The sequence below is a fragment of the Polyodon spathula genome, chromosome 1 (genome assembly GCF_017654505.1).
Source record: "Polyodon spathula isolate WHYD16114869_AA chromosome 1, ASM1765450v1, whole genome shotgun sequence".
In the NCBI taxonomy this organism is placed as follows: Eukaryota; Metazoa; Chordata; class Actinopteri; order Acipenseriformes; family Polyodontidae; genus Polyodon; species Polyodon spathula.
The window spans coordinates 75,487,676-75,504,273 of record NC_054534.1 but is presented as its reverse complement, the minus strand read 5'-3'; the positions used below and the strand labels follow the sequence as shown (position 1 = coordinate 75,504,273).

General features: G+C 37.7%; 1 protein-coding gene across 3 annotated transcripts in view; it reads left to right on the top strand.

Moving 5' to 3' along the window:
• LOC121322391 (rap1 GTPase-GDP dissociation stimulator 1-like) overlaps positions 1-16,598 on the top strand; it is a 79,088-nt gene that overhangs the window by 39,512 nt on the left and 22,978 nt on the right. For 2 of the 3 annotated variants that reach the window (XM_041262298.1, XM_041262289.1), the window contains exon 5: positions 4,748-4,894. The exons of the other annotated variant lie outside the window; for it this stretch is intronic. In XM_041262298.1, the coding sequence (XP_041118232.1) occupies positions 4,748-4,894 (147 nt within the window). The remainder of the gene's footprint in view (positions 1-4,747; positions 4,895-16,598) is intronic. 3 annotated transcript variants of the gene reach the window in all.

The window sequence follows — 16,598 nt, the reverse complement described above, 5'->3', positions numbered from 1 at the left end:
ATATTAAGAGTTGATGAGAAGCCAAAAATGTTATAGTTGTCTATCTTCAGATATCAGACTTTTAGTAACTGTGAGATGGCCCCATGGTAACATCTACTTCAAGGGGGAGAAGTAGGGGATACAGTATCCGTTGTCTACACTAATGTATTATATTTATCACAAGGTGTTGACAATACATTTGTGTAACTGGAGACATTGCTACATGAAACTTATTGGAAGGGTTCTGTGCTGTGACCATGTTATTGTTAATGATTCCTGCTTTGTGTTTAATTTTATACAGTACTTAGGAGTTACAGTATTATTATGTATTTAGTGGTGCATGATTTTGTGGTACCTTAGTGTATAGGGAGTATCTGATGTAACTTTAGAATTACCCATAGAAGTATTTCTGCATGTTACCGTAAAGGAATGCAGTGTTTTTTGATGGTTTTACAGAAAGAAAACAAAAAGAAATGGTAAATTGAAGGAATCTACTGTACATGACCATTGGAAATCCTAATGGCATGTACACTGAGACTGGCCATAACAAATTAGGTGTGCACTGGATTTGTATCCTTTGCTTTATACTGAATTGCATCTGTTCCGTTATTTTGATTCGAACTGTATCTGTTTTGCGAGAACTCCAGTAACTTTAAATCCTGGAGTGTTTGAATGTTTTCACCCTGGTGGTTGCAGGAGCCCAAAAACTGGTCTCTTGCTAAGAATGGGGAGGCGCATCCAGTAGTTGTGCCAGTAATCTCTGAGGTACTTACATATTTTCAGTGTATTAGCTGCTTGACAGTTTGAAATTAATCAAGAAAGGAGAGTGCAGTTGCTGTATACACTGTGTTACAGACTTTACTGTATGTGTGTGTCCACGTCATTGAGTCCAAAATACCATGAGTTGGGATTCTTAGTACAAGACTTACAATTGCATTGCTGACAGCTTGTCTGGTCTCTGTAGTCATGTAGACTTGGGGGCCTGCCTCCCTGACTGTTGAAGTGGGCAGCTGTCTTGAAGGTGAAGGATCTTGCCCCAGTCACATGCTTGTGATCCAGGGCTAAGGCATTGAGAGGCACCAGATATAGAACCCGCAGCTGCTCTTGTTTCCAACCTTCCTCAACTGGTGTCCCTCTTAGGCCAAAGTCTTTTTGATAAGTTATACTTATTGTAGGATTCTGAAGTGAAATAAGCCTGCACATTAAAAGTGACTGTTCATGCTGTATACTGTAAATGTCCATGCTGTATACAGTATACATTTTTGTGTCTTGCTTTACGGAGCCTGTTTTAAATGCATGTGCACTGACATACAGTACAGAAATCACCCTGGTAGTTGTCCACATAAATTTGACCTGCTGTCAAGAATAAAAAAGTTGTCTGTTAAATTAAGCCTGATTTATTCTTGGGAGAATTTAAAAAAAATAATCAAGCATTTTTTTCCCCTCAGTCGGTTAAAGTGTTTCTCTCTAATGTTTTGAAATCAATGTAATTTTGTGAAACTGCATCATTCCTTTTAGGGGGCCTTATATCGGTGTAACAACTGTATTTTGGTTCTCTAAATGATTACAATACAAGTTGACAGTCTTTGACCGACAGCCTCAACTGAAGCAGTAAAATGGATAGAATTATTTTATGTCTGTGCGAGTCACCGTCTTTCAAGGCCTCTTGAAATAGCTATAGAGGCACAGTCTGGATGTCCAGACACCTCAGGGATGCCCACACATTAGTCCTTCCAACATTTTTTTTTCTTTGATTTGGGTGTTGCTTTGTTATTTAATTCACCTTCACAAATTTAAAAACAAGACTTTATTTTCATCTGCCTGCATAGAGGCATTAAAAGACATATAACTCATTTTAAGGTTGTCTGACAAAAAGAAAAAAGATTGCTAGGAATTTCTGGAGCAATGGCGCCTGGAACATAAATCCGGTCTTCTAAATTAAAGGGATAATTTCAATCCAAGTATTGTATTCAATATTATTTATGTGAAAAAAAAAAAAAAACTATAATGAAGTTGTTAAGTTTTGGATACTCCAGAAATTGAAAGGAGCAACATTCCCGAATCACCAGAAACCACAAGAATCAAATTTGAGTATTTCAAGGCAGTACTCTTTACACTCTAAAGGTAACTGATAAATACATTTTCCCAGTGGAAATCAAAAGGACGCTGATGAACGCAATTTACTAGAAGGTCCCAAATGTACTTTCTGGGATTAAGGTCCAGATTTCTGGCAGTATGACAATGGGCAATATCTTGGATCAGAACAAACTTGTGGACAGTTGCACCAACAAATGGTCCTACTATAAGTTCCAAGGCTGTCTGTGTCGAGCTGTAAATCCACCCTTGGAACCACAGTAAGATCTGTGCAACCTCCATTACAAATCCCTCCCTACACCATAAGACATTCAACAAAGCCAAATTTCTCTGCAAAGTCTCCATATTCAATCAATAGATCAATAGAGGACAGTTAAAACTATTCTTCATAAGAGAACAAAACTAAGATGTCCAATGACAAAGCTACCAGTTTTGGTATTGTGGAGTCCGTTTTTGAGCTATAGCAGGTCTTTTTTTTTTTTTACATTAAACCAGACTCCTTCGATCTGTTTCTCACAGTTTGGTCGCTTATGTTGACCCCTGGATTGAGCCCATGTGCAATGGGGTTGCGATTCCTCACGGCATGTTGCGTAGAGCTCGGTCTTTGCGTGGTGTGGTTAACCTCCCACGACCTCGTCCAGGACGTCTAGTGTACAAACCTGTGGTTTGATAATGTGTCCACAATCTGGAAACAATAGAAAGAACACAAGAGATTCACCTGCTACACATCTTTATGCATCCTCAAATTCCAGCATTTCAAAAGGTCTGGTAGTTGGGACTTCAGTCAGAAATCTTCATTTACCACCTCCTGGCATCGTTGGAAGTCATAATTCCCAAACCAGCAAAAACAAACGTGATCACTTATATCACTTATCCTGATCAAATCTGAAGTCTAAATAAAGGTTCCTGCATTTAAACTGGAGGTATCCGATTGCAGCAGCTGTCATAATTTATAGAACACGTAAAAGGTCTACCTAACACTTTTCAGTGTATCTTCATGGTTTTATTATTGTCATATTTAATGTTTGCTACTTCATTTTTGGAGAAGTGTATAAAACACTTCATAAAAATGAATGACCATTATGCCCTTAGAAATGGAATTGAGAATATGTTAAGAAAGAGTAAAAAAATGTCAAGAGATGAAACACATACATCAGTTCTCATCTGTGGTTTTGTTAGCTACACTGGGAAATTGAGTGATCTGCCATTTGTCTTTGGATCACTCTAGAAAGGCTTCAATACAAACAGACATTTGAAACAACTAAAATACATTGTAAAAGAAGAGCCAGCATTGACAGTATTTGCCATTGTCTTTCATTAAAACAAAAAATAAATAAATAAATAAAATAATAATATTGAATTACATTTTTCTGGCTCTGTGAGGATAAACCTCAAACCTCTAACTCTCTAAAACAGATGAACAAAAGTTGTAGGGACTAAATACTTCATTTACATTAAACATTATGAGAATAGTGCCCGGTGCTTTCCATCTGTACCAACAAGCCATTATAGAAGATTGTGCTCCAGCACAAAGGGCTTCAATAAGATCCCAACCCAGTCCGTTGACGTGAGTCTAATGGAACGCTGGCTCTTGACTGACGTGACCCACAGATGTTGACCTCCTACATTAAGCCTAGAACTGCTGCTACACTTACGAGTGCAGTCATCCAGGCCAAAGGTCTAACAGAACAATAATAATTGATGGTAAAATATAACCTCTGAATGTGTTACATAAAGGGGCGACTATAAGTTACTTCTCTTGATCTCTCACAAGCTTTCGTCAACAGATACTTAAAATGGTCTGCTGTTGACAGTATCTCTTCTATAACAGCATATCTGTTATCTCTTGGCGTTGTGTTCTCTGTTATCTTAATTCTGTTTGAGAGAAAAGAAGAAAAAAAAGCATTTCCGAAAGTGCAGCCTCCCTCTTCCCTCCTGCGCAGCATTTCTTGACATAATGTAAAATGTAAACAGCATCTGCCTCTGATTACATACAAATGCCTAAAAACATTGCCCAGTCGTGATTGCTACTATTATGGCAGTCGACCACTGTCTCTGCTTATATAATGGAACTAGAAATACAAATTGCGCTGAAGTGCTAATCTTCTATTAGCAAGACTTTACAGTTTATAGGAAATGTCTCCCAAACGGTCTCTGCATTTATTTTACTTTTTGTTTTTGTTTCTTGAAGATTAATGTTTGTTTTTCAGGTGGAGCAGGATTTGCAATGAGATGTCTAATACGGTGTATTACAGCAGAAAGGAACATTTATGCTTTTGTTGTTGTTTTGTTATATATATATATATATATATATATATATATATATATATATATAATATATATATATATATATATATATATAAGAGGACTCCTTATATATATGATATATATTATATTATATTTATTTATTTATTTTTTTAATTATATCTCAATTCTAAAATTCTAGGTGATGCAAAACATTTGGCCATAGCTGTGCATCTGAAAAATTAAATCCTGTAACAGTTTAACCATAATTTCTTGATAAGAATAAGAATTGTTAAAAAATAAAATATTCTTTGATGCAATATTCATGACCACTAATGTTTTTTATGTCTTTGTTATTGTTATTGTTGTTGTTATTGTTATTATTAATTGGTAGGTGTTTTTCCTTTTACTTTAACTCTTTGTTTTCCAGATGAGGGCAGGAGTGCAGTTGACCGTGCTGGGGGTGCACAGATAGTAGCTGACCACATAAGGTCGCTTTCCCAAAATACAGATCCAGCCAATCAGAAGCTCTTGACTGTCTTTTGTGGCATGCTGATGAACTATAGCAATGATAATGGTAATAAACAACAATGTGTAAGAGATGTTTCGGTTCCACCAACAGGTGCTGTTTATTCTGAGAAGTGTTTTTATTAAGAATCACATTCCAAGCGAACAATCAAAGTCATGTCCCGTATGAGACCATGTCTGGTTTCTTGATGCTGTCTTTAATGTTAACCCTTTCCCCATAACAAACTAATGCAACCATCCATTTGAATTAACATCTACTTTCAGAAAATTCTGAAAAGTATATACTGTAGGTGTCTCTAGAAGTAGTCGTGGGCTGCTTTGTAGGGCCATCAAAAGTATTAAGGGAGGTTATGGTCTGAGCTGACAGAAATCCTCATGTTGGTTTTGCTCAGTGCTTCTTTATATGGTGGAAGGGTTAAGAATCTTCTCCACTCCCTGTCCTGTTCTGTCTTCTATTGTCTTAAACATCTACCTGCACTGTCAGCGGTTGTGGTTATTGGAACCTTCTTTTCTTTGACCGTCAGTTTAGTGGTTAGGTAAAGCTTTTTTTTTTTTTTTTTTTTTTTTTTAATTAGACTGAATTGTCAGCAGCTGTTTAACCTATTAACCTTACATAATATATACTTGGCTGTATACTGTAAATTGGTCAGCAACCCTGAATTTGTCATATTGGATTATACAGGTAGATTAGTATTCCTAGAATTTTAGCAGGCTACCTTCTGATTTCTCTTTGGTGTAAGTTTTAAATACTAAAGATGTCAAAATAACATCTTAAACAATATATTTTATAAAAGGCTTGGATAAATGAAATTCTCGTATTGTCTGAACAAGAATTGTAGAAGTGTAGTAATAATTGGCTAGGGGCTCATCATCTCTGAAGATCAAAGCGTGCCTGGGTCAACAGCTTTAAATGTCAACTTCTTGACACTGGTAAGGTGTCTTAATACTGAAGGGACAAATAAGTAAATAACAACCTTGATTCAAATTTTTAGGAATGTATTATAAAAAGTAGATTTGTTACAGTAATTGCAGACTGCAGTTTGTATTATAAAGCAGTGGGCAGTTTGTTCATGGTTGACTGATATGAGTCACATTCTGCATGACTGTCTGTCTGGGTTCAGCTAATGCATTGAGACTTTGGATAAGTTAAAACTAGTGTTGATAAAGAGACGCAAGCAGTGCGTTTGGAAGAATAAAAAAATACAGGTACAGGGTGCTAGAGAAATTAGGGTCAAAAGTGAATTAAAACGGCAGCTTTACTTACTAAAGTGTATAGAACATGTAGGTATGCAGTTGTATCTTTTAGTTTTACTCTACAGGAAAAAAAAAAACATGGAAACTGCAGTATAAAAAATAACCTGTGTCTGAAAAAAATCGCAAAGCAGTTTCTCCAACCAATTTGCACAGTATCTTCTAAAGACAAAGTATAGGAACAGTTTTGCACGGATGGAAGGATACATTCAGTAAAACCAAATGTAATCTGACTTCATTTATTAGTCATGTGTTGGTCTTATTAAAGAAACACAATTTCATATATTTCAGTTATTGTAGGAACAGTACCGTATTTGAGGAATGTAGTCCCTAAATGTTTGCCAATCTGGCAATGCAAAATTCAGTGTTCACATGCTTTTCCCATGGTCCCACTGAATGCTATGTTAGAATTACTGCACTCCCTTTTCTGCTGTCTCGCTTCAGCAGGACTCCTTGGTTTATAAGAACTAGTTGATTTGTGAACATTAGTGGACAAGTGAAAAAACAGTGAACTTGGATTTGTATTATTTTTCTGATGGTTATCTGGGTTAAGTTCAGTCTGGATTGGTAGTCCCATCTATGTTACATTTGTTGACTTTCTCTGTATGCTGTTCCACATTCTTGGCTCCAATTACCTCATTTTTTGTCTCCTAATTGATCCGTATGTGTCCTTATTTCATCATGCTTCTAAATCTAGCTTTCACATTATAGCTAGGCCATAGCTTGGACTCCCAGGTGTATGTGATGTCTGTGTTGCAGCTGTGCTCAATTTCAAAGGTAAATTAAGTTACAGCAGGATACTAAAAATAAAACCTTTGAACTTGATTCATACTGAAGTCGGTTACCACTGAAGCTGCAGAAATACAAGGTGAATTACATTAATATTTGAATTAAAGACAAACTCAGGTTACCAATGGATAAATCCTACTGTAGCCCTTGATAACTTGATAACTACAAAACGCATCTAATGGAAAAGTACAAGAATCATATAGTAAGCATTGCACTCACTCACTCGTGGACTTCTTACTGAATAGTTGCATTTGCTTAGTGTAAGCTTGCATGTGTTTAATACAAACTTAATAACAAAACTGGCTTCTAGTTGAGAGCACAGGACACTTTAAATAACAGAGCTGTTGAGTTTATGTACCGTATCTCCTGCCATCGCCAGCATGCCAAGGTATTTACACTGACATAGCTTATTAGATAAAAATCATACCTAATAGCCTGGAATCAGCTGTCATACATATTCCCTGAAACATAAATGAGTCTCCAAATAAAGCCACTCAGAAAAAGTTTTATCAGGTTATGCAGAAGTAGACTGGAAGATCTGAATGTGTTTTATTGCTTTATTTAAAAACATTTTTTAAAAGTGCCTAGAGAGTCATCCAGAGCTCTAATAATTAAGTTGCTGGGTTTATGAAATTTTATGAAAGTTGTTCAAAGACCTAAATTAGGTCCTGCGTAGCCCTAATTCTGTGCATAAAGAACTATACCAATATTGTCCCGTACATAGTCAAATCAGAATCTGGGAACACCCTGAGGCGCCTGTCCATCTGTTGATATGTAAATCAGCTATGACTATAAAACAAAATCATATGCATTTCATCACTACAGTACCTTGTGGATGGAAGTCATCATTTGTTGTAACCTCCAACCATATCTCAGAAACAATTTGACCTTATATCCCTTAAGTTCAGTTCAGTTTGGATGAGCTAAAGTTCGATTTTGTAAATCCTCCAGTAAAAATGAACTATTTTGAGGGACCTTTGTCAATGATAAGAGACCTCTTGTTCTCTGACAAGGTTGCGTTCTATGAATCTCTCTGTTCCAAAATTGTATTACTTTGACGACAAGTGCTCCATGTATACTTCTCTGACTGTACAGCTGCTGCTCATTTTTCCACATAAACTATTTACTTCACTGAAGAAAACATTTTATTGGGGTAGCTTTCCCTTAGGTTTCTGTTGTCTTCTTTTTTTTATAATTCTTCTTTTACCTTAGTTTCCCTTTCCTGTTTTTAAGTTATGACTATAATGCCACTCTTGTCTGACAGTGACATTTGCCAGGAGAGAAGAGCGTGGAACAGCTGCTGGGTCACCCACAGCCAGTGTCTAGCAGTGCAAGCTTCTGGGTCAGCAGGTGTGCACATAGCCAGACCAGTGAGAGATTGCCAAAATTACCCACCGCTGTCACAATCAGCATCAATATTTGGCATTCTCTTTCATATAAAACCCTCCCAGCCGTCTAGGACTCCAGTCTGCAACAGTTGAATGCGACCAGTGGGGCAACCAATGAAATTGACACTACCCGTTAATGAATCAAAACTAGTTAGAAAAAGGAGGCTAGGTGGTACAATTGGTCTTCAGTCCTCAACTGCAATGGCTTCAAAACCAGCATAGTTAACCACATTCTGTAGGCAGTCTCAAAGAAAGGGGGACGTTGAGTCTGAACTGCACCTTCACCCCTAAGAGGACCGAAATTGACACTGCTTTGGTGTCCCTGCTCTGTGGATAAATGGAGAGGGCTTCCATCTTCAGTGTTGCCAGCACCTTTCTTGGGCGCCACGGTTCGTCACAAACTTAAAACAAATTAATCTAGTACATAGAAAAACATGGAAACCAAAATCTAAATTCTTACATTAATATTGTTTTTGTAAGGCATGTTGATGTGTAGGAGTCTGTTCATTAAAAAAGCAGCAGAGGATCCACCACAATGTCATTTTTCTAGGCAAATAATTTCCCATAAAGCTGAATGACCTATTTTTAACCTTACTGCTGTGTTTGTAGGCAGTCGCTACACCCCATTTCACATTCCATTGATTGATTTAACTGCATATTCATTTTAAAACCAATTATTAAGATTGCAACAAATTACCACCGCCTCTGTGTTACGGTATTGGAGTATCCACATTTGTAGCCAGGAATACGCTGCTGCTTTTCAAAGTGTACCCTCAATCAGCAGGCTAAGGATGGCCCTATTATATTTAAGGGTGAAAGGCAAGTTCGTCTTGATGTGGAATGGTTTGGGTAACCCACATGTCAAGGCAGAGCTATTGATTCTTTCAGATTAGCTGAATTTTAATAAAGTGGCACATTAGTATTTTTTTTTTTTTTTTGTCAGTCCGCTTTTCAGTATAAAAATATTAAAATAGCTTATATGAAACCAGTTTAAAAATTTAAAAGGTCACATCTTTTAATGTTTGTAATGATAAGTAAAATTTTAAGAAGCACACATGTTTTGGCAAACGGAGCTCACAATTTTACCTGTATGTTTGCAATCATTCAAATAATGTCTCCTTTATATACTGTAAATAGAATACAAACTGTAGCTGTGTGTGTGGTGGCTAACCAAAATGCACGTGGCTTGTTTGTCCAGTATTCTGTCAAAGTACTAGCATCTGTGAAAGGCTGCATTTCATCTTGACATTGCAAATCCTTAATGGCTTAGCAGGAGTCCTGGTTGCATGCGTGCTGACTCTTAACTGCTGTCTTCCTGGTTTAACATGTCTCTGAAGCAAGCCTTGTTCCTATCAGCTAGGCTTTCATATAACGCTCCTTCTTGGCTTCTGTATAGAAAGACTGCTGGATTGTACTCCTGGGGAAATGCTGTTAACTGGATCTTTTTTTTTAAGGTTTAGATTTGATCTCTTGCATACACGGAGGCATCCTTTCAGTTCTTTCTTATTAATATATGCTTATTTTCTTCCCTAGGTGGTTTAATGCTTTGGAAACAACTGCTGTGAACTAATTTAACCCTAACTTAAAGAGTAAGTAGCGGGGTTCTGAAAATATAGCGTTACACGTCCCCACGTGTCGCTGTAGCTGCTTAAATAACGTACCTGTCATTTTTCTTTTCATTGTTAACATCCTGACAAATTTTTACATTTATAACTTTAAAGTCTGTTTTAAAGCTCTTTTCAAAATATCTGCTCTAGTGCACCTAGATTTGGCCTCTGTGCTCTGGCTTTTCTGTTCTGTACCACATCCTGGATTGTTATTGCTGTGTTATCTGCTTTTACGCTTATAACTTTAAAGTCTGTTTCAAAGCTTTTTTCAAAATGGCCACTCTAGTGCACAGATAGTGTAAGGATTATTACCCACGTTGTCAAACAGGGAACACAGCAATAACGATCCATGATGTGGTACAGAGACCATCTAATCAAATCAGATTCAGTCTTGGTTAGAGCACCTAAAAAATTGTCTTTGCGAACCTGCTGGATGTCAGAATATATATTAATTCCCAGATATGTGAAGCCAGCAAACTGAGGTTGGAGAGGGAGGAAGGGGAGCAGTTTTCGATGCAGAGTTCAAAGGCAATAAAACTGATTTAGACCAATTTATTTTATAACCGAGATTACACCAAAATCATTAAATAGTTTAGAGATATCTGATAATAACAACAGGGATGTATGATGTCTGCATCCCTATATATCGATGGGTTATGACAGTGCTTTGTCTGACGGCCTGAACAAGAGGCTCAGATGAGATGGCAAACGATAAAGGGGAGAGAGGACACCCTTTCTGTGTTCCTCTTTCAAGCGGAAACTGAGAGGATATAACAGAACCGGTTTGAACACATGCGTAGGGTTATTGTACAGAGTACAAATCATATTGATATATGAATGGCCAAAACCAAAGCGCTCTAAAACTGCCCACAGATCGTTCCACTCCAGGCGGCCGATTCAATTATATGGAGAAGGCAGTGCATATTATCAGATGCTTGATGACCCTTTATGAAACCAGTCTGATCGTGATGTATTAATTTACCTATGTGGGATTCAAGCCTTTTGGTCAGAACTTTTGTGAATAATTTTATTTTCTGAGTTAAGGAGCGATTAAAGGTCTGTAACTGGAACATTTGAGTGGGTTGGAGATGACTTTTGATTATGAAAAGAGACAAGTTATAACGAATAAGTGATGGAATCTAGTAATATGGGGCTGGATAATTCAGGGAGTGTGCCATTCATGCCAGGAGATTTATGTTTTTGCATGGTAGATGCTGCAGATTTCAAATCCTGTACAGCGAGAAGCACATCTAGTAATTCTGCTTGTTCTGCCGTTCTACTGGGCAACTCTAACATATTCAAGAATTCACAGATTTTGTTTGGCTCTGTAGAAGCCTCAGATTGATGAATTTGTGAATAAAACCCTTTTAAAACTTTATTAATCTGGTTGGGGTGGGAAAAAAGGGTGCCATTAGCCGTTAACTGCATTTATAGAGGCCAAGCTATCAGACTGTTTGAGTCTTGAAGCCAGTAGTTTACTAGGTCTTTCGGCATGTTCATAATAAAGCAGCCTAGATCTATGCAGCTGGAACTTGGCATTAGATCGAGAAACATTTTTATGATCAACTTTTAAACCAGCAAGCTGTCCGGTCCTGGTTTCCAAATAATATTTTTTTGCTCCAACCACAGTACATTAGTCTCTAATTGAAAGAGCTGTTTGTTACATTGTCTATTTATATCAGAAGCAAAAGAAGTGCAGCTCCTTCTAATGAAACACTTGGTGACTTCCCATCAGGAATGTGGATTTGTGTTAGTTTTGGAATTAAATTCTAAGAAATCTTTTAGTCCTGTGGACAAATTATTATTATTGGTTTTTTTTGTTTTGTTTTGTTTTGTTTTTTTTTTGTTTTTTTAAATCATTATTCTGTAATAAAAAGGTATTGAAGCGCCACCTTGTGGCCTGGGTTGCACTAGGGGTAAAATTAAAAGAATATATAATTGGTGCATGGTCCAAGATCAGTATTGGTAAAATATCGGTAGAATGAGTGACTTGGAATATATTAGGAGAAGTAAACACATAGTCAATGCAGGAGTAAGTTTTGTGTCTTATGAGAGAAAAAAAGTAAAATCTTTGACTCCCAGATTATTAATTCACTAAGGATCCCATAGATTAAATTATTATGTGAATTTCTGGAGAGATCTGGATACAGAAGATAAAGAGGTTGCCCTACTGTGAGAGAAGTCCAATACGGGATCAAAAGATCCATTAAAGTCTCCCCCTGTAAGGAGTGAGCTATCCTGTGCAACAGACAGCTCAAGTCTAATTTGTTCAAGGAATTCTGGGTCAAAAACATTAGGAGCATACACCGAGGCCAGAGATAATTTAATATTATTTAAAACGAGTGACAAAACAAAATGTACCCTCGGAGTCGCCTCTGTGTCTTCCAGTGGGAATATTTAGTTTCCTTTCAGCTACAATAATCACCCCTTTCGTCTTAGTAGAGGCATACAAGTGAGAAATCATTTTAAAATGTTTATTTTGAAATAGAGATACATCACTAGATCTTAGGTGAGTTTCCTGTACTAGAGCAATAGCTACACGTTTACGGTGCAAAAAAATCAAGGCATTTTGTTCTCCCGAAAGGAGTATTAAGTCCTCTCGCGTTCCATGACGTAATATTTGCATTAATCATTAAGGATAAGTAAACTTAAAACATAGACTGATGCACTACCTAATCACCCCTCACATAATATATTGCAACACAAAGAACACACTAGAGCGGTGAAAATCCACAAGGCAATAGACATCACAGAAACTTCCATAGACAGTAGCATACAGTGTAAATGAAGAAGTCCAGCCAAATGAAATGTATGTAATTCTGAGCAGACAGCTATAGGTAGTTGTTACCTAAAAACAAAGACATTAATTGGTAAACAAAACAAATAAATAAGGAAATAAGGAAAACAAGAAAAGACGTACCAACCATAAGCCGTGGATACAGCAGAGGCATATGCTGTTACCTCAGTTTAACTGACAAAATAATAAATGTACTAGCTTCGATTGCGTTAAAACTAAAATTGGCAAACATATACACACTTGTTTATATTGTGAACTTGCAAATAAGAATTGGAATTACAGAGTTACATTGCTGCAAATGACAGTGCCGTGTATAAACAGAACTTAACAGTCGTCCTGATAAAAAACGGACACTCAGGGCAAATAAGTATATGCGCAAGTAATAGTAATATATCAGATAAATGTAAACAGTTTCCCAGTTTGAGTTAGTGATGATAATCACATCCCTTTAAAAATACAATAACAGCAATTTATATTTTTAATCATATTGAGAATCATATTTCAATAGTTTATTCATATAAAGAAAAAAGAAAATTACCTGTCTAAATAGGTTCCTTATATTTTGTAGATCAACAACAGTTCCTACTTCTACAGCTGCTTAGTCTTAGAACAATCAGATCAATAAATGTGTTTGTTGACATCCATTGATAGAGAAAAAAGAGATACAATAAAAAGTAGGAGTACGTCAAAGTAAGACACAGTCACTGGCGGTAAGCCCATCCAGTCAATATAATAAGCAGGCAACAAATAAAAGGTTTATTTTAGTTTTTAGTGATTTAGAATATCATTTCAAATAGAGAACTTTAGAGTAAAGTAAAACACGAAAAGAGCTGTTATTATGAGGGACCCACGCACAGCCGGGAGAGTAACAGTCGCTCAGCCGGCCTCATTAACAAATGTGCTTGCTGCCTGAGGAGTGCTGAACATCAAGGACTTTGTAAAGAAGTTGTAGCTTTGCTAGGTAGACCAAAACATTCTGAATTCCCTTTTGACAAAGCAAGGACTGAGTCTGAGCAAAAGTTTTCCTGTTTTGTGCTGTAATGTTTGAGTAGTCTGGAAAGAAACAGAGCTTGGGAGTTTTATGCAGGATGCTTGCCTTTGGTTGTCTGGAAGCTTTTAGAATTCCTTGTCTGTCCCCATAGCGAATAAGCTTAAAAATAACTATACAGGGCTTGTCTCCTTGTACATTGGATCTGCTATATATCTGATGTAATCTCTCGACCTCAACCTGATGATGAATGGAGAGCTGTGCCTGTAACAAAGTGATTGCGTCGCCCCCTCTGCATTTTCAGGTAATCCAATAGTACTTAAGTTGCAGAGTGTTTGTATCTTCTAATTCCGTCAGACGAGTTCGGAAAGATGCAGTATCTGAAGCAGAGTCCTTGATGGTGGGTCTATTTTGCCTTTTGGCAGCTTGTAAGATATCCAAACATTTGAGTGGTGGAAGAGAGGGTGGACATTTTGTCATCTATGTCCTGATGTCCTACTCAAATTGCCTTAACATCATCAGTAAGCTCGGATAGTGCAATCTGAACTCTTGTATAGCTTCGGCAAAAAAACTTGAGAGTTAGCAACTGCAAGTCAGACAATAAGCAATATCTGCACGTGGTTCAGAATCCAGGATGAGTTGCTTTTTGATTTTTTTTCCCCTTGGTCTTGCTCTTGGGAAAAGGGGTCTGTGGATCCATATCCGACGGCAATCTTTTATCTGGTGTTTTCTTTTTTATATAGAAGCAGTGTTTATGTTGTTGAGTTACTGCAAAGTTATACTGTTTTAATAATAATAGGAACGAGTGTGCCTACAAAAGATTTTATGCCACCATCTTAAAGGGGTTGAATTGGCTTCTTTCTTCACACTGCTTTTTTGATAAAACGGTTGAGCTGAGTGGCAGGCACAAGTACACAATGCACGTATCAATGCCCCTGAAGCAGCTTGTTACGGACGCTTCCATCCAAACTCTGGATTGAACCTTCAGCCCAAATATTGATTAGAGCAAATGTTTCTACATCCCTGCTGCAATCTGGCTCATGGTGTGTCTCAAGCAATCAAAATATGGCTAAACAAAATAAACAGAAATGTTCCTTGCGGAAGTGAAACCTTCATGCAGGCATGGCTGTTTGTTATTTTGTCGGCTTACGAGCGGCCGGCATGCAATTTGTCTCACTTAACCCAGGTCAAAGCGTGTATGACCCAGGTACATGGCTTCACACTACGCAGGATTGTGACTCGGGTAGCCAGAACTTGGGTAGGAGTGTGGCAGTGTGAAAGGGGCTTAACACGATATTTTTCGGAACCCCACTGCTTAACCTATAAGTTTTTCTTTCTTTTGTCTTCACTTTTATTGCCCATTACTAGTACACATGCCTTGTAAATAGCTTGATGGGTTATTCAGTTGTGATTAATTAGCACCATATGCCCTTTTATACAGTGGCTGTCAAAAATATTCACCCCCCTTGGACTTTTCCACATTTTATTGTGTTACAACATGGAATCAGAATCGATTTAATTAGAGTTTTTGCCACTGATCAACACAGAAAAAGTCCATAATGTCAAAGTGAAAAATAAAATCTACAAATCGTTCTAAATTAATTACACATACAAAACAGAAAATAATTGATTGCATAAGTATTCACCCCCTTGAGTCAACATTTGGTAGAGGCACCTTTGGCAGCAATTACAGCCATGAGTCTATTTGGATAAGTCTCTACCAGCTTTGCACATCTGGACACTGCAATTTTTGCCCATTCTTCTTTGCAAAATTGCTCAAGCTCTGTCAAGTTGGAGGGGGACCTTTGGTGAACAGCAATTTTCAACTCTTTCCACATATTCTCAATTGGATTGAAGTCCGGGCTTTGACTGGGCCACTCCAGGACATTGACCTTTTTGCTTTTAAGCCACTCCAGTGTGGCTTTGGCTGTATGTTTGGGGTCATTGTTCTGCTGGAAAATGAATCTTCTCCCAAGTCCCAGGTCTCTTGCAGACTTCAGCAGGTTTTCCTCCAGGATTTCTCTGTACTTTGCTGCATCCATTTTGCCCTCTATCTTCACAAGCTTTCCAGGCCCTGACGCAGAGAAGCATCCCCATAGCATGATGCTGCCACCACCATGCTTCACGGTAGGGATGGTGTTCTCAGGATGATGTGCGGTGTTAGGCTTGCGCCACACATAGCACTTAGCGTTGAGGCCAAAAAGCTCTATTTCGGTCTCATCAGATCATAGAATCTTCTTCCACTTAGTCTCAGAGTCTCCCACATGCCTTCTTGCAAACTAGCCAAGATTTGATGCAAGTTTTTTTCAACAATGGCCTTCTTTTTGCCACTCTCCCATAAAGGCCAGTTTTGTGAAGCACCCAGGCTATTGTTGCCATATGCACAGTGTCTCCCAGCTCAGCCGTGGAAGACTGTAACTCCTTTAGAGTTGCCATAGGCCTCTTGGTGGCCTCCCTGACTAGCGCCCTTCTCGCCTGGTTACTCGGTTTTTGAGTACGGCCTGTTCTAGACAGATTCACAGTTGTGCCATATTCTCGGCATGTCTTAATAATGGACTTTACTGTGCTCAGGAGGATATTCAATGCCTTGGAAATGTTCTTATATCCTACCCCTGATTGGTGCTTTTGAAGAACCTTATTCCGGATTTGCTTTGAATGTTCCTTCGTCTTCATGATGTAGTTTTTGTTAGGAAATGTACTAACCAACTGTGGGACCTCCCAGAGACAGGTGTATTTAACCTGAAATCACGTGAAACACCTTAATTGCACACAGGTGGACTCCATTCAACTAATTATGTGACTTCTAAAGACAATTGGTTGCACCAGAGCTTATTTAGGTGTGTCATCGCAAAGGGGGTGAATACTTATGCAAGCAATTATTTTCTGTTTTATATTTGTAATTAATTTAGAACAATTTGTAGATTTTTTTTTTC